The sequence below is a fragment of the Macaca nemestrina genome, chromosome 20, assembly GCF_043159975.1.
Source record: "Macaca nemestrina isolate mMacNem1 chromosome 20, mMacNem.hap1, whole genome shotgun sequence".
NCBI classification, from domain to species: domain Eukaryota; kingdom Metazoa; phylum Chordata; class Mammalia; order Primates; family Cercopithecidae; genus Macaca; species Macaca nemestrina.
In genome coordinates, this window is record NC_092144.1 from 9,694,185 (window position 1) to 9,721,889 (window position 27,705).

General features: G+C 52.7%; 1 protein-coding gene and 2 long non-coding RNA genes across 6 annotated transcripts; 1 reads left to right on the forward strand and 2 right to left on the reverse strand.

Annotated features, from left to right (window-relative positions):
* Positions 1-512: 512 nt before the first annotated feature.
* Positions 513-8,677, reverse strand: LOC139360311 (uncharacterized). The gene is made up of 4 exons (XR_011617630.1): positions 8,545-8,677; positions 7,478-7,601; positions 2,402-2,496; positions 513-1,589 (listed from the first exon to the last, which is right to left on the reverse strand). It is a non-coding gene; the product is annotated as an uncharacterized lncRNA (long non-coding RNA).
* LOC105476720 (mitochondrial ribosomal protein L4) lies at positions 8,523-16,621 on the forward strand. 2 transcript variants are annotated; one of them, XM_011732988.2, is made up of 9 exons: positions 8,523-8,835; positions 8,922-8,994; positions 9,081-9,231; positions 11,138-11,189; positions 13,277-13,394; positions 14,793-14,899; positions 14,983-15,092; positions 15,178-15,254; positions 16,178-16,621. In XM_011732988.2, the coding sequence occupies exons 1-9, from the start codon at positions 8,779-8,781 to the stop codon at positions 16,321-16,323; spliced, it is 891 nt and encodes a 296-aa protein (XP_011731290.1). In that variant the 5' UTR covers positions 8,523-8,778; the 3' UTR covers positions 16,324-16,621. The 2 variants fall into 2 exon arrangements, with proteins under 2 accessions (XP_011731290.1, XP_011731444.1); XM_011733142.3 differs by lacking the exons at positions 11,138-11,189; positions 14,793-14,899 and having other exon boundaries at positions 8,569-8,835.
* LOC139360310 (uncharacterized) lies at positions 16,614-27,674 on the reverse strand. 3 transcript variants are annotated; one of them, XR_011617629.1, is made up of 4 exons: positions 26,757-27,674; positions 23,255-23,404; positions 17,877-17,956; positions 16,614-16,990 (listed from the first exon to the last, which is right to left on the reverse strand). It is a non-coding gene; the product is annotated as an uncharacterized lncRNA (long non-coding RNA). The 3 variants fall into 3 exon arrangements; XR_011617628.1 differs by lacking the exon at positions 23,255-23,404; XR_011617627.1 differs by lacking the exon at positions 26,757-27,674 and having other exon boundaries at positions 23,255-26,740.
* Positions 27,675-27,705: the final 31 nt, after the last annotated feature.

Below are 27,705 nucleotides of genomic sequence, written 5' to 3' on the forward strand. Positions count from 1 at the left end.
TAATCACAGCTCACTACAACCTCCACCTCCCGGATTCAAGCAATTCTCCTGCCTCAGCCTCCCAAGTAGCTGGGATTACAGGCACCCGCCACCACACCTGGCTAATTTTTTTCTTTTTTTTTTGAGACAGAGTCTCGCTCTGTCGCCCAGGCTGGAGTGCAGTGGCCAGATCTCGACTCACAGCAAGTTCCACCTCCCGGGTTTATGCCATTCTCCTGCCTCAGCCTCCCGAGTAGCTGGGACTACAGGCACCCGCCACCTCGCCTGACTAGTTTTTTTTTTTTTTTTTTGTATTTTTAGTAGAGACGGGGTTTCACCGTGTTAGCCAGGATGGTCTCGATCTCCCGACCTCGTGATCCACCCATCTCGGCCTCCCAAAGTGCTGGGATTACAGGCTTGAGCCACTGCGCCCGGCCTAATCTTTGTATTTTTAGAGAGACAAGGTTTCACCATGTTGGCCAGGCTGGTCTCGAACTCCTGACCTCAAGTCATCTGCCCACCTCGGCCTCTCTAAGTGCTGGGATTACAGGCGTGAGCCACTACGCCTGGCCGTCATCATGTTTTTTTAAAAGAATAAAATAATAAAAGAAACAAAAATAGGTATTCAGGGGGAAATGGAACGTGATTGGTGGGTTCTGGGTTCCGGTGAGGAGGCCGGGACGGCCAAAGCCATGGAGGAATGGAACAGAATGGAAGGTGAGGGCAGGTCCCGCGGGGACTTGAGGGTTGCATGAGGACTTTGGTTTTAGTGCTAAGTGAAATGAAGGCACTGAGGGTTCTGAGCAGAAAAGGGAAGTGACCTGACTCAGATGTTTACAGCCTACCTCTAGGGGATGGGTAACAGGTGATGAGGAGTGAAGGTGGAAGGAAGAATTCATTCTCAACACAGCCCCGTAGGGAGGGCTTGTGTGTATTTCACTTACAGATCAGGAGGCCACAGCTCCAAAAGAGCTCGCCACTTGACCAAGGCCATCCAGCCAATTAGTGGCAACGCCTGGATTCAAACCGGTGTTACCGAATGAATAATCATGTATGGGCACCTTATGTGCCCAGTGACCTCAGGTGGACAGAGACTTAAGACCCAGGGACATAGAGAGAAAGTCCTCTGTTGTTAGCAATACCCCTGCAATAGGATGAATGAAGGAATTCACTCAGGAAACATTTATTAGCTGGGTGTGGTGGTGCAAGCCTGTGGTGCCAGTTACTCGGGAGGCTGAGGCAGGAGGATTACTTGATCCCAGGAGTTGGAGCCTGCAGTGAACTATGATCATGCCACTGCACACCAGCCTAAGTGACAGAGTGAGACCCTGTCTCTAAAAAGAAAAACAGAAGAACTAAAGAAACATTTATTGAGCATGTACTGTGGTCCAGGCACTATGCCAAGTGCTGAGGCTACAGCAGGTAATAGGATAGAGGAAAATTCCAGCCTTGGGGGAGTTTACACTCTAATGGGAGAGGCAGACAAAAAGCATTTTTAGCCAGGCGCAGTGGCTCGCGCCTGCAATTCCAGCACTTTGGGACACCGAGGTGGGCAGATCACAAGGTCAGGAGTTTGAGATCAGCCTGGCCAACATGGTGAAACTCCGTCTCTATTAAAAATACAAAAAATTAGCCGAGTGTGGTGGTGGGTGCCTGTAATCCCAGCTATTTGGGAGGCTAAGGCAGGAGAATCGCTTGAACCCGGGAGCCAGAGGTTGCAGTGAACTGAGATTGCGCCATTGCACTCCAGCCTGGGCAATAAAAGCAAAACTCTGTCTAAAAGAAAAACAAAAGGCCAGGCACGGTGGCTCAAGCCTGTAATCCCAGCATTTTGGGAGGCCGAGACGGGAGGATCACGGGGTCAGGAGATCAAGACCATCCTGGCTAACACGGTGAAACCCCATCTCTATTAAAAAATACAAAAAACTAGCTGGGCAAGGTGGCAGGCGCCTGTAGTCCCAGCTACTTGGGAGGCTGAGGCAGGAGAATGGCGGGAACCCAGGAGGTGGAGGTTGCAGTGAGCCGAGATCGCGCCACTGCACTCCAGCCTGGGCAACAGAGCGAGACTCCGTCTCAGAAAAAAGAAAAAAAAAAGGCCGGGCGTGGTGGCTCACACCTGTAATCCCAGCACTTTGGGGGGCCGAGGCGAGCGGATCACGAGGTCAGGAGATCGAGACCATCCTGGCTAACAGGGTGAAACCCTGTCTCTACTAAAAAATACCAAAAAATTAGCCGGGTGTGGTGGTGGGCGCCTGTAGTCCCAGCTACTCGAGGAGGCTGAGGCAGGAGAATGGCGTGAACCCAGGAGGCAGAGCTTGCAGTAAGCCGAGATCGCGCCACTGCACTCCAGCTTGGGTGACAGAGCGAGACTCCATCTCAAAAGAAGAAGAAGATAACCATTAGGCCAGATGTGGTGACTCACGTCTGTAATCCCAGCACTTTGGGAGGCTAAGGCAGGAAGACTGCTGGATCCGAGGAGTCTGCGACCAGCCTGAGCAATGTGGTGAGACCTCGTGTCTACAAAAAAAAAATATTTTTTAAATAGCCGAGTGTGGTAGCACACGCGTGTAGTCACAGCTACTCAAAAGGCCGAGGTGGGAGGATCACTTGAGCCCCGGAAGCAGAGGTTGCAGTGAACTGAGATCTTGACGTTGCACTCCAGCCTGGGTGGCAGAATGGAACACTGTCTCAAAAAAAAAAAAAAAAAAAAAAAGAAGAAGAAGAAGAGGAAGAAGAAGAAGAAGAAGAAGAAGAAGAAGAAAAGTATTAATATAGGGCAAGAGAAGAGGGTCAGAAGGGTCAGGAGTGAAGACTTGCTTTTTTATTTTTTATTTTTTTGAGACGGCATCTCGATCTGTCACCTGGGCTGGAGTGCGGCGGCACAATCTCGGCTCACTGCAACCTCCGCCTCCCGGATTCAAGCTATCCTCCCATCTTAGCCTCCTGAGAAGCTAGGACTACAGTCGCACACCAGCACAGAGGTTTCAGTGAGCTGAGATCACACCACTGCACTCCAGCCTGTGTGACAGAGCAAGACCCTGTCTCAAAAAACAACAACAACAGAAACAAAGGAAGCATGCAGTGGGTAGTCAGAAAGGTTCAGCCACCTCTGTCCCCCTGTCAGTCTTTCCTTAGTCCTGGCTTCTGTGACTGCTGTTCTCTCAACCTGAAACACACTTTCTCCTCTGGACAAAGTCCTCAAGCCTTAGCTCTCAGGCTACAGCTTCATAAGATCACCCCAAGTTCCTGTCCCCGTGGTTGGGAATTCCTCCTATGGACACCCACAGACCCTGTAGACTCCCCTCCTGAACTCTGATCCTTCAGGCCTCTGCATTAGACTGTGAATATCTCAAAAGTGTTTGCTGGATTTACTGGTGTACCGGTGGTGCACAGTAGGTGCCTAATAAATCACTAAGAAACTAAGCCAGGCGGCCTAGTGCAGTGGCTCATGCCTGTAATCCCAGCACTTTGGGAGGCTGAGGCAGAGGGATCACTTGAGGTCAGGAGTTCAAGACCAGCCTGGCCAACATGGCAAAACCCCGTCTCTACTGAAAATACAAAAATTAGCTGGGCATGCTGACATCCGCCTGTAATCCCAGCTGCTCAGGAGGTTGAGGCAGGAGAACTGTTTGAACCTGGGAGGTGGAGGAGGTTACAGTGAGCTGGGATCGCACCACTGCACTCTACCCTGGGTGACAGAATGAGACTCCGACTCAAAAACAAAGAAAGGTACAGGGCATGGATGAATGATACAGATCTGTTGTGGGGGATGAGGGGTGGAATAACAAGGTCAGGAGTTCGAGACCATCCTGGCTAACACGGTGAAACCCTGTCTCTACTAAAAATACAAAAATTAGCTGGGCATGGTGGCAGGCACCTGTAGTCCCAGCTACTCGGGAGGCTGAGGTGGAAGAATGGTGTGAACCTGGGAGCCAGAGCTTGCAGTGAGCCGAGATCATGCCATGCACTCCAGCCTGGGCGACAGAGCGAGACTCTGTCTCAAAAAAAAAAGCCAGGCAAGGTGACTCACACCCATAATCACGGCACTTTGGGAGGCCAAGGCAGGCAGATCGCTTGAGCACAGAAGTCTGAGATCTGCCTGGGCAACATGGCGAGACCCTGTCTCCATGAAACAAGATAAAATAAAAAAACTAAGCACTGTTCCATCATTTGCCTTGTAAAATCTAAACTCTCTGGTGTGGAACAGACTTGCAAAGCTGCCTGTAAAATCATACACTGGATTTTGGAGTAGACACACAGGAGGTTGACTGTACTGCTGGCTTCCAGGAGAACTGGGGGTAGGGGGCACAGATAAGAGTAGACAGAATTTTCACCCTAGTAATCTTTTTGTAGTTTTGGAAATTTTCTCTACCAGGTATATGAAAGACCAATGAAAATATACAATAGGCCAGGCGCGGTGGCTCATGCCTGTAATCCCAGCACTTTGGGAGGTTGAGGAGGGTGGATCACCTGAGGTCAGAAGTCTGAGGCCAGCCTGACCCACATGGTGAAACCTCGTCTCTACTGAAAATACAAACATTAGCCAGTTAGGGAGCATCACTTGAGAACAGGAGTTCAAGACCAGCCTGGACAACAAAGCAAGACCTCCATCTCTACCAAAAAAAAAAAAAAAAAAAAAATTCTGGGCATGGTGGCACATGCCTGTAGCCTCAGCTACTTAGGTGGCTGCAGCAGAGGGTCATCTGGGGCCAGGAATTCAAGACTACAGTGAACTATAATCGTTACACTGCACTACAGACTGGGTGAGATCCTGTCTCAAAAACAACAGCAACAAAATAAAGGATTAAAAGACCCTTTAAAATTGCAAAATACATAGAGTCTTAAACAGGCATCCACAGTTATTTATTTATTTATTTATTTTGAGACGGAGTTTCACTCTTGTTGCCCAAGCTGGAGTGCAATGGTGTGATATCAGCTCACTGCAACCTCCGCCTCCCAAGTTCAAGCAGTTCTCTTGCCTCAGTCTCCCAAGTAGCTGGGATTACAGGCACACGCCACCATGCTCCGCTAATTTTGTATTTTTAGTAGAGATGGGGTTTTGCCATATTGGCCAGGATGGTTTCGAACCCCTGACCTCAGGTGATCCACCCACCTCGGCCTCCCAAAGTGCTAGGATTACAGGAGTGAGCCACCGCACCCAGCCACATTCAGTTATTCTTGCAGGGATAAAATACACAATGAAATACACTATACTGGCCAGGTGCGGTGGCTCACGTCTGATCACGAGGTCAGGAGATCGAGACCATCCTGGCTAACACGGTGAAACCCCATCTCTACTAAAAATACAAAAAATTAGCCGGGCGTGGTGGCAGGCGCCTGTAGTCCCCGCTACTCAGGAGGCTGAAACAGGAGAATGGCGTGAACCCAGGGAGGTGGAGCTTGCAGTGAGCCAAGATCGTGCCACTGCACTCCAGCCTGGGAGACAGAGCGAGACTCCATCTCAAAAAAAAAAAAAGAAATACACTATACTTTTTTTTTCTTTTTCTTTTTTTGAGACAGAGTCTCACTCGTCACACGGGCTGGAGTGCGGTGCGGGATCTCAGCCCACTGCAACCTCTGCCTCCCAGGTTCAAGTGATTCCCCTGAGTCAGCTTCCTGAGTAGCTGGGATTACAGGCACCTGCCACTACGCCCAGCTAATTTTTTTGTATTTTTAGTAGAGACAAGGTTTCACCATGTTGGCCAGGCTGGTCTCGAACTCCTGATCTCATGATTTGCCCACTTTGGCCTCCCAAAGTGCTGGGATTACAGGCATGAGCCACCGCACCCAGCCACTTTTTTTTTTTTTTTTTGAGGCAGGATCTTACTCTGTCACTCAGACTGGAGTACAGTGGCATGAACATGGCTCACTGCAGCCTCAATCTCTTGGGTTCAGGTGATCCTTCTGCCTTAGCCTCCTCATTAGCTGGGACCACAGGCATATACCATCACACCCAGCTAATTTTTAAATTTTTGGTAGAGACCAGGTGCGGTGGCTCATGCCTGTCATCCCAGCACTTTGGGAGGCCAAGGCGGGTGGGTCACCTGAGGTCGGGAGTTCGAGACCAGCCTGGCCAACATGGTGAAACCCTGTCTCTACTAAAAATACAAAAAAAAAAAAAAATTAGCTGGGTGTAGTGGTGGGCGCCTGTAATCCCAGCTACTCAGGAGGCTGAGGCAGGAGAATCGCTTGAACCTGGGAGACGGAGGTTGCAGTGAGCCAAGATCATGCCACTGCACTCCAGCCTGGGCAACAGAGTGAGATTCTGTCTCAAAAAAATAATAATATTAATAATAATAATGCTATTTATTGAGTTTTCACCTTGTACCAAGCATGGGAAGCTTTGCCTCCATTATGTCACTGAAATCTCATAATCTCCTTTTCCAGCAGAGGAAAATGAGGTTGCTTTACAGACCAGGTTGTCAACAGCTGTGCTCTGTCCAGAACGCGCTGACCTCCAAGTAGACAGCTCTGGACGGGTAGGGAAGTCTGCTATGATCCGGTGGCGCCCCCTGGAGGTCTACCGGGAACATGGTAAAGAACCTAGGCTGGGCGTGGTGGCTCACGCCTGTAATCCCAGCACCTTGGGAGGCCAAGGACAGTGGATCACGAGATCAGTAAATCGAGACCATGCTGGCTAACACGGTGATACCCCGTCTCTACTAAAAATACAAAAAATTAGCCGGGCGTGGTGGCGGGCGCCTGTAGTCCCAGCTACTCAGGAGGCTGAGGCAGGAGAATGGCGTGAACCCGGGAGGTGGAGCTTGCAGTGAGCCGAGATCGCGCCACTGCACTCCAGCCTGGGCGACAGAGCTAGACTCTGTCTCAAAAAAAAAAAAAAAAAAAAAAGAACCTGAAAATGGGTGGGCCACGGTAGTAGCTCATGCCTGTAATCCCAGCACTTTGGGGGACCGATGCAGGAGAATTGCTTGAGCCCAGTTCAAGACCAGCCTGGGCAACATTGGGAGGCCCACCCCCCGCCATCTCTACAAAAAACAAAAAAAAACAAAAAACACACACACACATAAACACACACATTAGGCCGGGCGCGGTGGCTCAGGCCTGTAATCCCAGCACTTCGGGAGGCCGAGGTGGGTGGATCACCTGAGGTCAGGAGTTCAAGACTGGCCTGGCCAACATGGTGCAACCCTGTCTCTAATAAAAATATGAAAATTAGGGCCGGGCGTAGTGGCTGATGCCTGTAATCCCAGCACTTTGGGAGGCCGAGGCGGGCGGATCATGAGGTCAGGAGAATGAAACCATCCTGGCTAACACGGTGAAACCCCGTCTCTACTAAAAATACAAAAAATTAGCCGGGCGTGGTGACGGGCGCCCGTAGTCTCAGCTACTCGGTAAGCTGAGGCAGGGAATCGCTTGAACCCGGGAGGCCGAGATCGCACCACTGCACTCCGTCCTGGGCGGCAGAGCGATACTCCGTCTCAAAATACAAATACAAAATAAAAAAAATACAGTACAAAAATTAGCCGGGCGTGCGCACCTGTAGACCAGCTACTCGGGAGACTGAGGCAGGAGGATCCCTTGAGCTCTGCAGGTCGAGGCTGCAGTGAGCCATGTTCTCGCCCTTTGCACTCCAGCCTGGGCGACAGAGCAAGACCTTGTCTCTAAAAACCAAAACAAAGAAACAAAATGAGCATTCGGATTTGTTAGGGGGTGACAAGGGAGGCAGTCCAGGATCTGTGGACTCCCCACTTTTGTTCTGTCCTTGGAGAGCCCTGGAAAGTCTGAGAGTGTACAGGACCCTGGTCTAGGGGGTAGGGGACACAAATAACTAATCTGAGGGGTTTCGGGGGGACATAGCCATGCCGTGGGGAATCTAAACTGGGAGGCATGGTCTGGCAGGCCCAATCCTGAAGGATTTCTGTGGGCAATAAGGCCCTTCCTTTAAACAAATAAAAAAACAAACGACAGGCCGGGCGCGGTGGCTCAAGCCTGTAATCCCAGCACTTTGGGAGGCCGAGACGGGCGGATCACGAGGCCAGGAGATCGAGAGACGATCCCGGCTAACACGGTGAAACCCCGTCTCTACTAAAAAATACAAAAAAACTAGCCGGGCGAGGTGGCGGGCGCCTGTAGTCCCAGCTACTCGGGAGGCTGAGGCAGGAGAACGGCGTAAACCCGGGAGGCGGAGCTTGCAGTGAGCTGAGATCCGGACACTGCACTCCAGCCTGGGTGACAGAGCAAGACTCCGTCTCAAAAACAACAACAACAACAACAACAACAACAACAACAACAAAAACAAAAACAAACGACATTAACTGGATAAAGAAAAAACCATCTCCAAGAGCCTTGGAGGCGGAATGAAGGCGTGCCCGGTGGGCGTGACCAACAGTAAAAGCTTAAGCGTTATTGGTTGTATTCTTTAGTTGCTCGCTCCAGAACTGCCCACTTATGGGCGGGGGGCCGCTTCTTCAGGCTTAGCAGTCATTGGCTGAATTGGGCCAGAGAGGTCTCATTGGCTGAGTTCCTGCACCGCTCGTAGGAGGCGGGACCCAAAGTAGGCGAGGCCTACGGAAGCTGGGGCTTCTTGCTGTGAGGTCCGGTTACCTAGTGTTGTGGAGGGTCCTTGAGGCAGGAGTGAAAATTGGGTCTGGGGATTAGTCCTGGGGTGGAGGTCTGGGCACGCCAGGTCGGACCCCCTCCATCTTCGGTTTTACACACCCAGCTTTCCAGGGGTGAGTCGCGGCGGATCGGGCGGCGTCGCGTGCGTGACGTCATCCATCGGCGCGGCGCGAAGCTCCAGTGGCCTTGACCTCCCGCGGCGTGGGAGGCTGTGAGGCGATGCTGCAGTTGATCCGGGCCGGGGCGCGCGCCTGGCTTCGGCCTACAGGCTGCCGGGTGAGGCCAGGGACTGGAGGCGTGGTCGAAGGATTAAATTTGGGGGTGTCCAGGGGTCGTCTCTCACTTTCGCCCACCCCTTGCAGGGCCTGAGTTCGCTGGCGGAAGAGGCAGCGCGTCCGACCGAGAACCCGGAGCAGGTGGCGGTGGCGAGCGAGGGTAAGCAACCGGGGTGGCTCCAGGAGGGGCAGCGACAGAGAGGTTTGACCCTTGACCCTAACCCCTGACCCCCGCCATCGCTCCAGGTCTCCCGGAGCCCGTGCTGCGCAAAGTCGAGCTCCCGGTACCCGCTCATCGACGCCCGGTGCAGGCCTGGGTCGAGTCCCTGCGAGGCTTCGAGCAGGAGCGCGTGGGCCTGGCCGACTTGCACCCCGATGTTTTCGCTACCGCGCCCAGGTGAGCGAAGACTGTAATGGTGAACTGAGTGGCAGAGGGATGAAGAGCGGGAGTTCAGGAGTCAGGATGACTTTGGGCTTGTACCGTTGGAAAAGTGCTGGATTTCTACAGCCTCCTTTTCTCCACCTGTCAAAGGGGGGGATGATGACAGTTTCCCGTGCTGTAGCGCTGTGTGAGATTGAAGCCTGAGAGGTGACATCCTCTAAGGGTTAGGGAGATGGAACTCTGGAGCCCGACTGATTAGGTTCAAATCCTGCCTTCACCTCTTGTGCCTCAGTGCCCCTATTTTGCCAGCTCTCGGGAGGTTGCTGTGATGAGTAAATGACTTAATTCTGGCACATAATAAGTTTTATAGAAATGCTGATAATCTTTATTAATTGTTTTTTGCAAATAAGAGCACTAAAGAGACTAAACCATTCCTAGGTGCCTGGAAGAGGCTGTTTGCATTTTAGTTAACCTGCTGTTCATAACATCTCTAAGAAAATGTAGGGGCCACGCTGGGCGCGGTGGCTCACGCCTGTAATTCCAGCACTTTGGGAGGCCGAGGCGGGTGGATCACGAGGTCAGGAGATCGAGACCATCCTGGCTAACACGGTGAAACCCTGTCTCTACTAAAAATACAAAAAGAAATTAGCCGGGCGTGGTGGCGGGCACCTGTAGTCCCAGCTACTCGGGAGACTAAGGTAGGAGAATGGCGTGAACCCGGGAGGCGGAGCTTGCAGTGAGCCAAGATCGTGCCACTGCACTCCATCCTGGACGACAAAGCGAGACTCCGTCTCAAAAAAAATAAGGAAAGAAAATGTAGGGGCTGCGTACTGTGGCTCACCTCTGTGATCCCAGCACATTGGGAGGCCGAGGCGGGCAGATCACTTAAAGCCAGGAGTTGGAGACCAGCCTGGCCAACATGGTGAAACCCCGTCTCTACTAAAAATACAAACATTAGCCTGACATCATAGTGCAAGCCTGTAGTCCCAGCTACTTTGGAGGCTGAGGCATGAGAATCACTTGCACCCAGGGAGATAGAGGTTGCAGTGAGCCGAGATCATACCACTGCACTCCAGCCTGGGCAACAGAGACGGACTCCATCTAAAAAAAAAAAAACCGGTGCAATTGATTTCAATAATGTAAATACATTTAAATACCTGTATTTAAAACTATGTCAAAATCACATTTTAGCATGGAGCACTGGGCACGTTTCAGATGTTGAGTATGTGACTGTATGGAATGGTATAGAACTAGAGAGGCAAACCAGTCCCCTAAGAAGGTGGCAATAAGTCAAGTGTAATAGCAGGAAAAAAGTAATGGTAGGAAAAACAAGAAGGGGTGGCTTTTTTTTTTTTTTTTTTTTTGAGACAAAGTTTGGCTCTTGTCGCCCAGGCTGGAGTGCAGTGGCACGCTTGCTCTCGGCTCACTTCAACCTCTGCCTCCTGGGTTCTAGTAATTCTCATGCCTCAGCCTCCCGAGTAGCTGGAATGACAGATATGTACCTCTGTGCCCAGCTAATTTTTGTATATTTTGGAGAGACATCGCTTCTCCATGTTGCCCAGGCTGGTCTTAAACTCATGGCCACAAGTGATCCACCTGCCTTGGCCTCCCAAAGTGCCAGGATTACAGGCATGAGCCACTGCACCTGGTCAGGGTGGCTCTTTCTTTAGGAGGCGCCTCTCAGCAGTTATCGGGGCTGACACCTGTAGGCTGAGAAGGAACCATCCAGGACAGTGTTTCAGACAGAGGGAAGAGCAAGTGCCAAGGTCTTGAGGCAGAATTTCAAGATGGGGTCAGTGAGGGGCAGAAGCAAATCACACAGGGCCCCGGAGGCGGAAGGGAGAATCCTGGGTTTTCCTGTATTGGAGGTGGAGGCTTTTGAAGCAGAGTTGGGCTTCTCATGTGTCCTTCCTCCCTGCAGGCTGGACATCCTGCACCAGGTTGCCATGTGGCAGAAGAACTTCAAGAGGATTGTGAGTGCCTAAATGGAGCAAGGTGGCAGGAAGGAGGAGCTTCCTGGGGAGGTTGGGGACGGGACCCAGAGGAAGCCCATCACTGGGTTTTCTCCGGACTGCTCGGCTGGGGCCTTATCTGTTTCCTGAGCCACTCACTGATGGGTCCATTTTTAGTTCTCTTTTTTTTTTGAGATGGAGATGGAGTCTCACTCTGTCACCCAGGCTGGAGTGCAGTGGCACGATCTCAGTTCACTGCAACCTCTGCTTCCTGGGTTCAAGTGATTCCCCTGCCTCTGCCTCCTGAGTAGCTGGGATTACAGGTGTGCGCCACCACGTGGGCTAATTTTTGTATTTTTAGTAGAGACAGAGTTTCACCATGTTGGCCAGGCTGGTCTCAAACTCCTGACCTCAAGGAACCTACCTGCCTCGGCCTCCCAAAGTGCTGGGATTACAGGTGTGAGCCACCATGCCCAGCTCATTTTCAGTTGTTTTCTGATCACTCACTGATGTGGGCATTGTGGTGGGTGAGAGAGGATATAGCAGGGACCACAAGGACAAAACAGGCAAGGTTGGGCTGGGTGCAGTGGCTCAGGCCTGTAATCCCAGCAGTGGAGGCTGAGGTGGGTGGGTTGCTTGGGACCAGGAAAGACCAGCCTGGGAAACAGCAAGACCCAGTCTCTACCCCTTCCCCCACAACCCCCCGAAAAAGATGGGCAAAGTTCCGATTCTAATGAAGGTCACAGTGTCATGGGAGAAGTGAACGTGAGTCAGATGGTCATACGCAATGTGTAATTATGAGCATGTCCCAGAGAACGGGATGTTCAACCTTAGGTCTACTGAGAAGCTAACCAGATCAAAGAGGCAGTGGGGCTAGGGTAGAGATAACAGGAACGGGGCGTGCAAAGGCCCCATGGCAGCGACCACAAGGAACCCAGTGTTGCCACAGAGGCCAGTGGGAGCAGTGGGGAGGCGTCTGGGTTTTATGCCAAGAACATTGAAGAATCCATTACCAGTTGGGGTCTCATCCATCCACCCCAGAGGTCTGGCCAGTCCTTCCCCTGTCACACCTTCCCTGGCTCCCCATCACCCTAGGAATAAAGTCATCAGTCTGCTATTCCGAGCTCTTCCTGATTTCCTTGCCCTGCTCCTCTTTCCTCATTCTCCCTGTCTGTGTCATTCCCTCCTTGCAGCTACAACCACATTAAAATTGTTCAAAAATAGGCCGGTACAGTGGCTCACACCTGTAATCCCAGCACTTTGGGAGGCCAAGGCAGGTGGATCACTTGAGGCCGGGAGTTCCAGAACAGCCTAGTCAATGTGGCAAAACCCCATCTCTACTAAAAATACAAATAATTAGCCGGGCCCAGGCGCGGTGGCTCACGCCTGTAATCCCAGTACTTTGGGAGACCAAGGCGGGTGGATCACAAAGTCAGGAGTTCGAGACCAGCCTGACCAATATGGTGAAACCCCGTCTCTACTAAAAATACTAAATATTAGTATTTACTAATAACTAAAAATACAAATATTAGTTGGGCGTGGTGGCGGGCGCCTGTCGTCCGAGCTACTCTGGAGGCTGAGACAGGAGAATTGCTTGAACCCGGGAAGCAGAGGTTGCAGTGAGCTGAGATCACGCCACTGCACTCCGGCCTGGGTGACACAGCAAGACTCCATCTGAAAAAAAAAAAATTAGCCTGGCATGGTGACGGGCACCTGTAATCTCAGCTACTTGGGAGGCTGAGGCTGGAGAATCGCTTGAATCGAGGAATCAGAGGTTGCAGTGAGCCGAGGTCGCACCACTTGCACTCCACAGCCTGGGTGACAGAGTGAGACTGTCTCAAAAAAAAAAAAAAAAAATCAATAGTTCAGAAAATACCGAGCACCCCCTGCATGCCCGGCGGCAGAGCCCCTGCCTTTGTGAGGCTGGCATGGGGCAGGAGCTCCGACTTCTTTACCCTCCCCCTCGGTCCCCAGGCTCTCTGTGCTTGGCCTGAGAGAGCCCATCATCATGGTGCCTCCTGCCTGACTTCCCCATGGCAGGACTGATCTGCCCGGCTCCCTGACACCTGCCTCGTGGACCTGACCCCCTCCTCACTTTGTGCCTCCAGAGCTATGCCAAGACCAAGACGAGGGCAGAGGTACGGGGTGGTGGCCGGAAGCCTTGGCCACAGAAAGGCACCGGGCGGGCCCGGCATGGCAGCATCCGCTCTCCACTCTGGCGAGGAGGTAACTGGGGACAGGGTGGAGGGGGCAGAGAGGGGTGGGGGAGCCAGGGAAGGACCTGGGTGTTTACTCACACACAGCTGCGCACATCTGGCGTGGTATCGTGTCAGCCCTGTTCCCTCCACCTCATGGAACCACTGGGCTGGTGACATTGGAACTGAGGTCCTTGGACCTCACTACCCATGTTGGAGGACAGATCTGGGAGCCATCCACTCCTCCTTCTCTCATGCCCTCCCTCTTCAGCCCGTGGCCACAGCCCCTCTTGACCTCACCTCCTGTCATCCTCTTCTGACCCACGCTTCCCACAGCACCTGCAGAGCTCTTCCTAAATCTCCCACCTCCCTCAGCCTTTGCGTGGAAGCTGAACTCCTGACCTTGTCATCGTGGGCCCTGGTGGCTGCACACCTTGCCCCCTCATCCCCTCCTTTCCCTCTCTGACCAGGCAGAGATGACTCTCTTTTTTTTTTTTCTGGTTGTAGTTGTTGGTTTGTTTTTAACTTTTTATTTTCTTGGATGCTAACAAGATGATTCAGGGTGGTGCCAGCCACCCCGTCACCTGTTTACCCGGCCAGCTCTCCTCACCTTTCAGGGTTCTGGGCCACACCTCCTCCAGGAAGCCTCCCTTGATCTCCTTTCCTTCCACATCCCCCAGGGCTACCCTGATTTCTTCTACAGCTGAGCCTCTTTTCTGCCCTGCCGAAATGTGAATGGCATGAGGGCAGGGACCATGTCTGTCGTCTTCTCTGCTGCATATCCAAGGCCCAGGCGAGGGCGGACACCAACACATGGTGCTTGCAGGGGTCTCCCCAACTGTTATTGCTCCCAAATCATACTGCTAGCTCCACTGGAAAGTGTGCCTGATGCCTCCCTCTCCCCCTAGACCTGAAAGTTCGAACCTCCTCATAATTTCAGCATTAACAGCTGTGCTTGAGTTAAGTTCACCCTCTAGCCACTCAACGGAATCCACACCATAACTCCTGGTGTCCTATGAGGCAGGAACTGTCCGATCTCAAGGTGATTTGTTTTTTTTATTGTTTGCTTTTGAGGCAGGATCTCACTGTATTGCCCAGGCTGTAGTGCAGTGGCGCAATCATAGCTCACTGCAGCCTTGAGCTCCTGGGCTCAAGTGATCTCTGTCCTCAGCCTCCCAAAGTGCTGGTATGAGCCACCTTCGCCAGCCCTGTCTCAGAGTGTGACAGCTGGGGAAACTGAAGCCCAGTGAAGCAAAGTCACTGGTCCCATGTTGTCCCTGATCCAGCCTCCCCTGAGGCCCCACCCTCTCTGCCTGATTCCTGGCAGTGCCCCCTCTCTCCTGTCACCCCATGCCAGCCACTGCGGCAGATTGCTGACCTCCAAGCTTTGCAGTGGCCCCTCCCTGCTCACACGCCTCTGTCCCCACAGGAGGTGTTGCCCATGGCCCCCGGGGCCCCACGAGTTACTACTACATGCTGCCCATGAAGGTGCGGGCCCTGGGCCTCAAAGTGGCACTGAGCATCAAGCTGGCCCAGGTATAGCCATGGGGGGCCCAGACAGCTGCTAGAGGTGGGGCTGCTCTGGACCCAAGGCTCAAACCATTCTTTCCTTTCACCAGGATGACCTGCACATTATGGACTCCCTAGAGCTGCCCACCAGAGACCCACAGTACCTGACGGAGCTGGCACGCTACCGCCGCTGGGGGGACTCCGTGCTCCTCGTGGACTTGTGAGGACACAGGGCAGAGCAGGGGCAGGGGGCCTGAGCTCTGTACTCTGAGGGTTCAACCCCCACTCCCTGTCCTCTCTTACAGGACATACGAGGAGATGCCACAGAGCATCGTGGAGGCCACCTCTAGGCTCAAGACCTTCAACCTGATCCCGGCTGTTGGTGAGCTAAGGCCCAGGCCCCCAGAGTGTGCACGTGCAGTCTCCACTGTTAGAATCACAGCGGTTCAAATCCAGCGTCTGGTCGCTGAGTGGCCTTGGGCAGTGACCACGCGCCCAGACCCAACTCTCAGCTTGCCCAAAGCAATAATCTTTCCTAAAGAGGTGCTTGGCTGGGGATGGTGGCTCATGCTTGTAATCCCAGTACTTTGGGAGGCCAAGACAGTCTGGCCAATATAGTGAGGCTCCCATCTATACTAGAAATAAAAAAGTTAGGCATGGTGGTGTGCACCTGTAGTCCCAGCTACTCAGGGGGCTGAGCTAGGCGGATAGCTTGAGCTCCGGGGGCCAAGGCTTCAGTGAGTCATGATCGCACCACTGCACCCAAACCTGGGGGAGAGAGCGAGACTCTTGCCTCAAAAAAAAAAAAAAGGCTCCAAGGTCACCTCTGCCAAAGCCACAGTCTGTTCCTTTCACAGCCACCAGATGGCGACGTGAGCCTGAGTCAGGTCCTGTCCCTCAACCCACAGCCCTCGCTGGCTTTCCCAGCTCTCTCAGGATGAAAGCCCAAGTCCTCAGGGTGGCACATCAGGCCCTGCATGACCCACCCCGTCACTCCCCTGCCCTCCCATCGTTTGCCCTGGGTCTCCCTCACCGGAATGGGAGCCAGGAGTCCCAGCCAGGCACAGGGCCGAGCCTGGCATTCCAAGGGACTCGGCCAGCAGATGATGATCTGAGAGCAGCTCCTTGGCCAGAGGCTTACAGGCAACAAGCGGCCGGGCAGGGTCTGGCCCTGGGCTGCTGGGCTCACAAAGTCACACTAGACCACGGTGAAGGTCTCTCTTCTGTAAGCACAAAGGGACTCCAATGTGGGTGGGATGAGGAGAGAGGCAGCCCCGCCCTGACCGTCCCCCACCCCGCCCCCAGGCCTAAATGTGCACAGCATGCTCAAGCACCAGACGCTGGTCCTGACGCTGCCCACCATCGCCTTCCTGGAGGACAAGCTGCTCTGGCAGGACTCGCGTTACAAACCCCTCTACCCCTTCAACCTGCCCTACAGCAACTTCCCCTGACCCCCGCCCCACGCTACCCAGGGCCCGGTGGCCACCCCGTACCGCTCGTGATGTGAAGCACCTCTTCTGAGCCAGGCAGAGCCCGTGGCTGACTTGGGAGCCTCAGGCCCACGCCCACCCTTCGAGGACGGTGCCACCTGGACCCCCTCATTCCAGGGAGGAAACTGAGGCCACAGGGAGTGGCCATCGCCATTGGGAAGGGGCGACTCCACAGAGAGCCCAGGCGGGCTCCTGCATCCATTCTCTCTTTGTTTTTAAAATAAATTGTATTTTTGAATCAAGGAGGATAAACAGATAACTTCTCAGTGTCATTTTTAATAACTGCATTGGGCACGTTGGGCTCCTTCACGGGTTCTGGGCACCGCTGAGGATCCGCCATCTCAAGAGGCTCACAGTCTGGTTTCAGGGAACCCCAGGGCTGTTTGTGGAAATTACAAGAATTCACTTACCCGGTGAGTCAGACTCCCGGAGCTCACAGGTGCGTGGGCGCCAGCGCTTCCTAGGAGCTGACTCCTGCCACATCCTTCTCCTGAGCACTGCTGCCAGCCATTCCCACCCCGAGAGTGTTTGCAGTCCTGTCTGCGACATTACTTCATGCAGTCTGAGAGCGTGTGCTTGATTGTGCAATTAGATGTCATGTGTAAACCTGAGTTTTCAGAGTGACTTCCTGTAAGCACAGTCAGAAAAGTAAATGTCTTGCTGTAAGTGAGCAGATAAGCACATGTTTAAAAACACCAGCTGGGCGTGGTGACTCGCACCTGTAACTTTAGCACTTTGGGAGGTCAAGGTGGGAGGAGCACTTGAGCCCAGGAGTTCCAGACCAGCCTGGGCAACATGGTGAAACCCTGTCTCTGCAAAAAATACAAAAATTAAGTGGGCATGGTGGTGTCTACCTGTGGTCCCAGCTACTTGGGAGGCTGAGGTGGGAGGATCACCTGAGCCTAGGAAGCAGAGGTTGCAGTGAGCAGAGTGAGCCACCACACTCCAGCATGGGTGACAAAGTGAGACACTGTCTTAAAAAAAAAAAACTGAGACGGGCGGATCACAAGGTCAGGAGATCGAGACCATCCTGGCTAACACGGTGAAACCCCGTCTCTACTAAAAAATACAAAAAACTAGCGGGGCGAGGTGGCGGGCGCCTGTGGTCCCAGCTACTCCGGAGGCTGAGGCAGGAGAATGGCGTACACCCGGGAGGCAGAGCTTGCAGTGAGCTGAGATCCGGCCACTGCACTCCAGCCTGGGTGACAGAGCCAGACCCAGTCTCAAAAAAAAAAAAAAAAAAACAGCATCCCAATTTTTGATTTTGCTGAGGTTGTTTGCCTGCCAAGTTAATTTTTCTTAACAGCCATAACAGACTATAATGCAATGTGATCGATTTATTTAAAGTCAACCAGCTGGGTGCGGTGACTCACGCCTATAATCCCAGAACTTTGGGAGGCTCAGCCAGGTGGATCACCAGAGGTCAGGAGTTTTGAGACCACCCTGGCCAAGCCGGGAGTGGTGGCGGGTGCCTGTAATCCCAGCTACTCAGGAGGCTGAGGCAGGAGAATTACTTGAATCCAGGAGGCAGAGGTTGCAGTGAGCCAAGATAGTGCCACTGTGCTCCAGCCTGGACGACAGAGGGAGACTCCATCTATAAATAAATAAAATAAAGTCAATCAGGACTGCCTTCTGCCTGTGTGGGCCTGGCCAGGCTAAGCAGTCACACAACCATCCCTACGTGCTGGGCCACCCCTGACTGAAAACCTCTCTGGAATTCCTCTCTCGGGATTGCCTTCGGAGATTGCAACACATTCTCCAAACACCCTCAGTGGACATAGACTTTGCTCCTTGAAGCAGCAGATTTGACTAAATAAAAAAGAAAAAGCTATTAAAACCAGTTGGCCGAGCGTGGTGTCTCACGCCTGTAATCCCAGCACTTTGGGAGGCTGAGGCTTGTGGATCACGAGGTCAGGAGATCGAGACCATCCCGGCTAACACGGTAAAACCCTGTCTGTACTAAAAATACAAAAAATTAGCCGGTCGTGGTGGCGGGCACCTGCAGTCCCAGCTACTCAGGAGGTTGAGGCAGGAGAATGGCATGAACCCGGGAGGCAGAGCTTGCAGTGAGCCAAGATCACGCCACTACACTCCAGCCTGGGTGACAGAGTGAGACTCGGTCTCAAAAACAACAACAGCAAAAAAAAAAAAAACAGTTAAGGCCAGGTGCAGTGGCTCACGCCTATAATCCCAGCACTTTGGGAGGCCTAGGTGGGTGGATCACGAGGTCAAGAGATCAAGACCATCCTGGCCAACATGGTGAAACCCAGTCTCTACTAAAAGTACAAAACATTAGCTGGGCGTGGTGGTGGGTGCCTGTAGTCCCAGCTACTCAGGAGGCTGAGGCAGGAGAATCACTTAAACCCGGGAGGCGGAGGTTGCAGGAGTCGAGACCGCACCACTGCACTCCAGCCTGGCGACAGAGCAAGACTATCTCAAAAAAAAAAAAAAAACCCACACAGTTAAAGGCGTGCCGAAGCTCAGAAGAAAATGCCGCCTCACTACTGTTCCTCTTGCCAGTCTTGTTGGGGCATCAGGCCTAGAGTAACACCCAGCTGTTGGCCTGACAGTGCCTGGCCCAGCCTGGAGAGTTGCAGCCAGGAGTATAAATGTGGTTCAGTCTGCGTCATACCTGTCAGGAAACATGGTGAGACCAACTGCTGCCCAGACAGATTTTCAAAAGAAGTGGGTCAGAACGTATTCCCCCACACCGGAATCCCTCAGCCAGATTGAGGATAAAAACAGGCATCAGAAAAAAAATGATACAGACGGGCCTGGTGGCTCATGCCTGTAATCCCAGCACTTTGGGAGGTTGAGGTGGGAGCACAGGAGTTTGAGACCAGCCTGGGCAACATAGTGAGACCCTATCTCTACTAAAAATAGAATAGGGTATGGTGGTGTGCCTGTGGTCCCAGCTACTTTGGAGGCTGAGGCAGGAGGATCGTCTGAGCCCTGGGGGTGGAGGCTGCAGTGAGCTGAGATCGCAACACTGCAATCCAGCCTGGGCAACAGATCAAGACCCTGACTCAAAAAAAAGAAGAAAGAAAAGAAAAGACAACTATCATACACTGCCTAGAATGTGCTTTAAAATAATTGGCATATGGCCGGGCACGGTGGCTCAAGCCTGTAATCCCAGCACTTTGGGAGGCCGAGACGGGCGGATCACGAGGTCAGGAGATCGAGACCATCCTGGCTAACACGGTGAAACCCCGTCTCTACTAAAAAATACAAAAAACTAGCCTGGCGCGGTGGCAGGCGCCTGTAGTCCCAACTACTCGGGAGGCTGAGGCAGGAGAATGGCGTGAACCCGGGAGGCGGAGCTTGCAGTGAGCTGAGATCCGGCCACTGCACTCCAGCCTGGGCGGTAGAGCGAGACTCCGTCTCAAAAAAAAAAATAAATAAATAAATAAAATAAAATAAAATAAAATAAAATAAAATAAAATAATTGGCATAGTTGGACATGGTGGCATGCACCTGCAGTCCCAGCTACTTGGAAGGCTGTGGCCAGGAGTTTGAGACCAGCCTGGGCAACACAGCAAGACCTCGTCTCTATAAAAAATAGGCCGGAGCAGTGGCTCATGCCTGTAATCCCAGCACTTTGGGAGGCCAAGGCAGGTGGATCACTAGAGGACAGGAGTTCAAGACAGGCCTGGCCAATATGATGAAACCCCGTCTCTACTAAAAATACAAAAATTGGTGGGACATGGTGGCAGGTGTCTATAATCCCAGCTACTTAGGAGGCTGAGGCAGGAGAATCGCTTGAACCTGGGAGGCGAAGGTTGCAGTGAGCCGAGGTCACACCACTGCCCTCAAGCCTGGGGTGACAGTACAAGACTTGGTCTCGAAAAAAAATGAATAATGAATGAAGGAATTAATGGATTAATTAGTTAATTAAATACGTGGGGTATACGAGTTTGTTAGGGCTGCTGTAGGAGTGCCACAAACTGTGGGGGTTGGGGGGGTTAGTCAACAGAAATTTATTCTCTCCTGTTTCTGGAGGTTGGAAATCCAAGACGAAGAACAGGATTAGCTCCTTCTAAGGGAGTCTGTTCCAGATCCCTCTCCTAGCCTCTGGCGGTTTGCTTTGCTGACAATATTTGACATTCCTTGTCTTGTAGCCACACTGCTTCAGTCTCCACCTTCATCTTTACATGACGTTGTCCCTGTGGGTATGTGTCTGTTTCTGTGTCCAAATTTCTCCTTTTTTTTTTTTCTTTTTTTTTTTCTTTTCTTTTTTTTTTTTTTTTTCAGACAGAGTCTCACTTTCTTGCCCAGGCTGGAGTGCAGTGGCTCGATCTTGGCACACTTGCAACTTCCGCCTCCTGGATTCAAGTGATTCTCCTGCCTCAGCCTCCAGAGTAGCTGGGATTACAGGCAGCCACCACTACACCTGGCTAATTTTTGTGTTTTTAGTAGAGACAGGGTTTCACCATATCGGTCAGGCTGGTCTCAAACCCCTGACCTCAGGTGATCCACCCACTCTGGCCCCCCAAAGTGCTGGGATTACAAGCGTGAGCCACCGAACCTGGCCTATTTTTTTCATTTTTTTTTTTTTTTTTTTTCAGACAGAGTTTTGCTCTTCTTGCCCAGGCTGGAGTGCAATGGCGCAATCTCGGCTAATCTCAACCTCCGCCTCCCGGGTTCAGGCAATTCTTCTGCCTCAGCCTCCCGAGTAACTGGGATTACAGGCATGCTCCACAATACCTCGCTAATTTTGTATTGTTAGCAGAGACAGGGTTTCACCATGTTGGTCAGGCTGGTCTCGGATTCCCAACCTCAGGTGATCCGCCCGCCTCAGCCTCCCAAAGTGCTGAGATTACAGGCATGAGCCACTGAGCCTGGCCCTCTCCTTTCTATTTTTAAAATCTTTTTTGTGGCTGGGAGCAGTGGCTCACGCCTGTAATCCCAGCACTTTGGAAGGCCGAGGCAGGTGGAACACTTGAGGTCAAGAGTTTGAGAACAGCCTGACCAACACAGTGAAACCCCATCTCTACTAAAAATACAAAAGAATTAGCTGGGCGTGGTGCCGGGTGCCTGTATTCTCAGCTACGAGAGGCTGAGGCAGGAGAATCGTTTAAACTCTGGAGGCGGAGGTTGCAGCAAGGTGATATTGCGCCACTGCACTCCAGCCTGGGCAACAGAGCGAGACTCCATCTCTAAATAAATAAATAAATAAGGAGCTGTATTTCAGAATTTGGAGAAGGTGACACTAAGAGTACAGAATACACAGCTTTTGTTTGTTTGTTTGTTTTTATGGTTTTTTTTTTTGTTGTTGTTGTTTTGAGACAGAGTCTCGCTCTGTCACCCAGGCTGGAGTGCAGTGGTGCAATCTCGGCTCACTGCAATCTCTGCCTCCCCGGTTCAAGCAAGTCTCCTGCCTCAATCTCCCGAGTAGCTGGGATCATAGGTGCCCGCCACCACTCCTGGCTAATTTTTGTATTTTTAGTAGAGACGGGGTTTCACCATGTTGGTCAGGCTGATCTCGAACTCTTGACCTCATGATCCCCCCACCTCGGCCTCCCAAAGTGCTGGGATTACAGGCATGAGCCACCAAGCCTGGCTCCAAAAAATATTTATTAAAACTATGTTAATGCTGGCCGGGCACGGTGGCTCACGCCTGTAATCCCAGCACTTTGGGAGGCTGAGGTGGGCGGATCACGAGGTCAGGAGATCAAGATCATCCTGTCTAACACGTTGAAACCCCGTCTGCACTAAAAATACAAAAAATTAGCCGGGTGTGGTGGTGGGTGCCTGTAGTCTCAGCTACTCGAGAGGCTGAGGCAGGAGAATGGCATGAACCCAGGAGGCAGAGGCTGCAGTGAGCCAAGATTGCGCCACTGCACTCCAGCCTGAGTGAAGAGCGAGACTCCATCTCAAAACAAAACAAAACAAAAACAACAACAACCTGTTAATGCTTAACTACACAAAAATGATAATGAGATAAATGTGCATTTATTTAGAGAACTGAATGTTAGTCAGGCCAGTCCCTGCAGAGGCAATTTCCAGCATGACCTGGTTCATTTGTGAAGACAGAGCAATCCTTGTGTGTTTTATTTGTTTGAGATGGATCTCGCTCTGTTGCCCAGACTGGAGTACAATGGCATGATCTCAGCTCTCTGCCACCTCTGGGTTCAAGTAGCTGAGATTACAGGCTTGTGCCTCCATGACCAGCTAATTTTTGTATTTTCACTAGAGATGAGGTTTCACCAGTTTGGGCAGGCTGGTCTCAAACTCCTGACCTCAAGTGATCCACCCACCTCGGCCTCCCAAAGTGCTGGGATGACAGCTGCCTGGTCAGCAACTGTTGTTTAGACATACACATTTTATTTGCTTGTCCAGCATGATCAGCCCTCCACTTTTTAAATTTTCTTTTATTTATTTTTTTTGAGACAGAGTCTCACTCGGTTGCCCAGGTTGGAGTCCCGTGGCGTGATTTTGACTCACTGCAACCTCTGCTTCCCAGGTTCGAGCAATTCTCCTGCCTCAGCTTCCCGAGTAGCTGGGATTACAGGTGCGCGTCCCCATGCCCGGCTAATTTTTGTATTTTTAGTAGAGACAGGGTTTCACCATGTTGGCCGGGTTGGTCTCGAACTCCTGACCTCAGGTGATTTGCCTGCCTTGGCCTCCCAAAGTGCTGGGATTACAAGTGTGAGCCATTGCACCCGGCCTTAAATTGTATTTTTTATTTTTTTTTTGTAGAGACGGGCTCTCGCTGTGTTGCCCAGGCTGGTCTTGAACTCCTGACCTCAAGTAATCTTCCCACCTCGGTCTCCAAAAGGGCTGGGATTACAGGGGTGAGCCACTGCACCCCACCTTCCCTCTACTTCTTGATGGTTTGCTTCTGCTATGAATGTGCATGTCCAGTTGTCTGCTTCTTAGAACAGATATTTACCTTCCTCATTCATCGGCCATTGGAGGACTGGGACCACTCAGATTATTGATCCGGCCCATTCTTCCGGGAGAGTTTCCTGGTGGCTGTCTTCCATCATCATAACCGGAATCAGATGAGTTTCCGTAGCCTTTCTTTCCCCCCACATCTTTGCTGAAGCAGAGTTTTGAAAAACAAAACCACAAACTAAGCTATTCCCCAGAAGAAATCTGTAATCAAAGATAAGGTCTGCCAGGCACAGTGGCGCTCACGCGTTCTGGAGGCCAAGGTGGGCCTCCAGAAGGTCCACTCCTGAGGTCAGGAGTCCACTCCTGAGGTCAGGAGTTCTAGACCTGCCAGGCCAACATGGTAAAACCTCGTCTCTACTAAAAATATAAAAATTAGCTGGTTGTGGTGGCGCATACCTGTAATCTCAGCTACCTGGGAGGCTGAGGCAAGAGAATTGCTTGAACCTGGGAAGTGGAGGTTGCAGTGAGCCAAGATTGCACCACTGCACTCCAGCCTGGGTGACAGACAGAGCAAGACTGTGTCGCAAAAATATACATAAATAAAATAAAAAGTAAAATAAAAATACAAAAGTTGGTTGGGTGCGGTGACTCACGCCTGCAATCCCAGCACTTTGGGAGGCTGAGGCGGGCAAATCATGAGATCAGAAGTTCAAGACCATCCTGGCTAACACGGTGAAACCCTGTCTCTACTAAAAATACAAAAAATTAGCTGTGCGTGGTGACACACGCCTGTAGTCCCAGCTACTTGGGAGGCTAAGGCAGGAGAATCACTTGAACCTGGGAGGTGGAGATTGCAGTGAGCCGAGATCGTGCCACTGCACTCCAGCCTGGGTCACAGAGCAAGACTCCATCTCAGAAAAAAAAAAAAAAAAAAAATTAGCATGGCGGTGGGCACCTGTAATCCCAGCTACTTGGGAGGCTGAGGCAGAATTTCTCGAACCTGGGAGGTTGCAGTGAGCCGAGCCAAGATCACACCTCTGCACTCCAGCCTGGGCAACAGAGCAAGACTTTGTCTAAAAAAAAAAAAAAAAAAAGAAAAAGAAAAAAAATTTAAATAGGCCGGGAGCAGTGACTCATGCCTGTAATCCCAGCCCAGCCCTTTGGGAGGCCAAGGTGGGTGGATCGCTTGAGGTGAGGAGTTCGAGACCAGGCTAGCCAACATGGTGTAACCCTGTCTCTACTAAAAACACAAAAATTAGCTGGGCCTGGTGGCACACGCCTGTAATCCCAGCTACTTGGGAGGCTGAGGCAGGAGAATCACTTAAACCTAGGAGGCAGGGGTTGTGGCAAGCCAAGATCGTGTCACTGCACTCTAGCCAGGGTGACAGAGCGAGACTCTGTCTCAAAAAAATAAAAAAGAAATTCAGCAAGTGAAGAGTTCAGCAATTCAAATATTAAGGTGAGTGTAAAGGAACGCCCAGGATGTGGCCCAGGATGGAGTAGGGGGATATTATTTTAGCAGAAAGCTCAGGCCACAAGACAGGAGGAGCCAGCCTTGTTGGGGATGAAGGGAAGAGCATTACAGGCTGAGGGAAATGCAAGGCGGTTGCATGGGACACCATGGGATGGCTTCTGCCCTCGGTGGGCAGCCTCTGGTCTGAGGCCATTCTTTGGCCTGCCTGAGACTGCCTGGCACCCGGGAGGAAACCCTGCCCTTCCTGAAGATAGAAGCAAAGGTCTGGGGAATCTCTGCTTCCGTTTTCCCTGAGAAAAAGCTTAAAGGAGCAGAGGACTGGTAGGTGCCTCCTCCCTCTGCCAGCCTGCCCCCAACCATGGCCATCCCACTCCCATCTCAAAAAGGCTCGGACCCTGATCAAGGAGTCATCTCCCTTGTCCCAGCACCTCCAGTTGGCCCAGTCTCCAAAACGGATGTCAAATTCAGCCCTTTCTCCAAGCACACTGCCCAGTCCAGGCCCCATTATTCATCTGGACTACAACAGTCACCACCTCTCCCATTTCCTAGCTGCAGCTCTTGAAGCCTCAACTGGGCCTTGTGAACACTTGAGTCAGGGCAAGGTCCTTCCTCCGCTCACAACCCTCCATAGCTCCCACCTCACTGGGCATAAAAACCAAAGTCCTGGCCGGGCATGGTGGCTCAAGTCTGTTATCCCAGCACTTTGGGAGGCCAAGGTGGGCGGATCACCAGAGGTCAGGAGCTAGAGACCAACCTGGCGAAACCCCATCTCTACTAAAAATACAAAAATTAGGCATGGTGACGCACCCTTGTAGCCCCAGCTGAGGAGGGAGAATCACTTGAACCTGAGAGGCAGAGGTTGCAGTGAGCCGAGATCACGCCACTGCACTCCAGCCCGGGTGACAGAATGAGACTGGGGTTCACAAACAGATAAAACAACAAAGTCCTCCCCAGGTGACAGGCACTTTCACTTATCTGCCCTGTCATCTCCCTGCCTGCTCCTCTCCTCCAGTCTCTTCCTTTGCTAAGCCTGCTCCAGCCACGCTTGTCTCCTGGATGTTCCTTTTTTTTTTTTTTTTTTTGAGGCAGAGTCTCACTCTGTCACACAGGCTGGAGTGCAGTGCATGGATCTTGGCTCACTGCAACCTCCGCCTGCTGGGTTCAAGAAATTCTCCTGCCTCAGCCTCCCAAGTAGGTGGAATTACAGGGGTGCACCACCACACTCAGCTAATTTTTGTATTTGTGTAAAGACGGGGTCTCCCTATGTTGCCCAGGCTGGTCTTGAACTCCTGGGCTCAAGGGATCCTCCCATCTCGGCCTCCCAAAAGGCTGGGATTACAGACGGGAGCCACCGCGCCCAGCTGGATTTTTGTCTGACTCTGTTCATTCTTGCGTCCCCAGTACCTGAAAGGATGCCAAGCACACAGTAGGCGCTTAATAAACATTGAGCCACATGTTGAGAAAAGAACGGCGCCATTGTGGCTGCAAGTGGGACTTGGACCGCGCGGGGGAGCTCGCCGCCCGCGCACCTCGGGCTGGGGCGCGAGTCCGTAGTACCCGCCCGAGGAAGAACCCGTTGCGCAGGATTTTCCCAGGCCGTCTGAGGACCAGGGACGTCACCAGTCCCACTCTGTGACTTTGCTCAGGCCGTTCCGGGGCGGGAATTCAGTACCCCTCAGCCCCCCAAGAAAAAAATAACCCCGTGGAAATTCCTTGGGAATGACCGAGGCGGGGAAAATATGCGTCTCTGGATGGCCAGTGACTCGCAGCCCCCTTCCCCGATAGGAAGGGCCTGCGCGTCCCAGGCCCCTTCGCTTCCCTTTCTGCTGCGCGACCTCCCTGGCCCCTCTGAGATCTCCACGGCGACGCCGCGCTAGCCCCACAACAGGAAAGCCTTAGGCGGCGCGACTTGGCGCTTGGAGACTTCAGAGTCCCCAGCCTCGACGTGGTGGATGTCGAGTCTTGGGGTCACACGCACAGGCGGTGGCCAAGCAAACACCCACTCATATTTAATGCACGCGCCTGGGTTGCGGGAGCCTCGCGCGGAGGGCAAGGGTTCGAGCACCCCCTCTCCCTGCCTCACCTCGGAGCCTGGGGGCTGCCTTGTTTCCCAGCTGCAGGAAGGGGTTCGAGCGCCCCTTCTCTCTGCCTCGCCTCGGCGCCTGGGGGCTGCTGCCTCAGTTTCCCAGCGACAGGTAGGGGTTTCGAGCGCCCCCCTCTCCTCCCTCGTCAAGATCCAAGCTAGCCGCCTCAGTTTCCCCGCGGAGCCTGGGACGCCAGCGGAAGGGCTCGGCGCATGGGGATCACGCAGCTTCCTTCCTTTTTCTGGGAGCTGTAAAGACGCTCCCGCGGCCAAGGCCGAAAGGGGAAGCGAGGAGGCCGCGGGGATGTGAGTGCCCACGGGTGTAGAGAGAGGACACCGATTTCCCCGGACGTGGTGAGACGGCGCATCGTCACTCCCACGGTTCACGTTAGCCGGGAGGTGCCTGGCTCTGCTCTGGCCGCTTCTTGAGAAATGCCCGTGTCAGCTGGGTGGGGACGTGACCCTAGGGGGAGGGGCACCCCTCAGGGGAGGGAGCCCGGGGAGGATTCCTGGTCCCCCACCCAGGCAAGGGGCTCATCCACTCGATTAAAGAGGCCTGCGTAAACTGGAGAGAGAGGACTTGAGTTCGGATCCCTTCGCAGCCTGGAGTCTCAGTTTACTGCTTTGTGAAATGGACACAGTAACAGTCCCCACTCTCCGGGGTAGTTGGCAGTATTTAACAGTACTTAATAAACCGCTTAGCGCGGTGTAGACCGTGATTCAAGCTTAGCCTGGCCGGGGAACTGGAGGCGTGTGGACCGGGAGCAGCCCCCGGGGTCATCGCCCCGCCACCGCCGCCCGATTGCTTTAGCTCGGAAATTCCGGAGCTGCAGCGGCCAGAGAGGGAGGACGACCCTGCTCGGCCCTGGCACCCTCTCAGTCCGGAAATACAGCAGCATTTGTTCCGGAGGGGAAGGCGCGAGGTTTCCGGGAAAGCAGCACCGCCCCT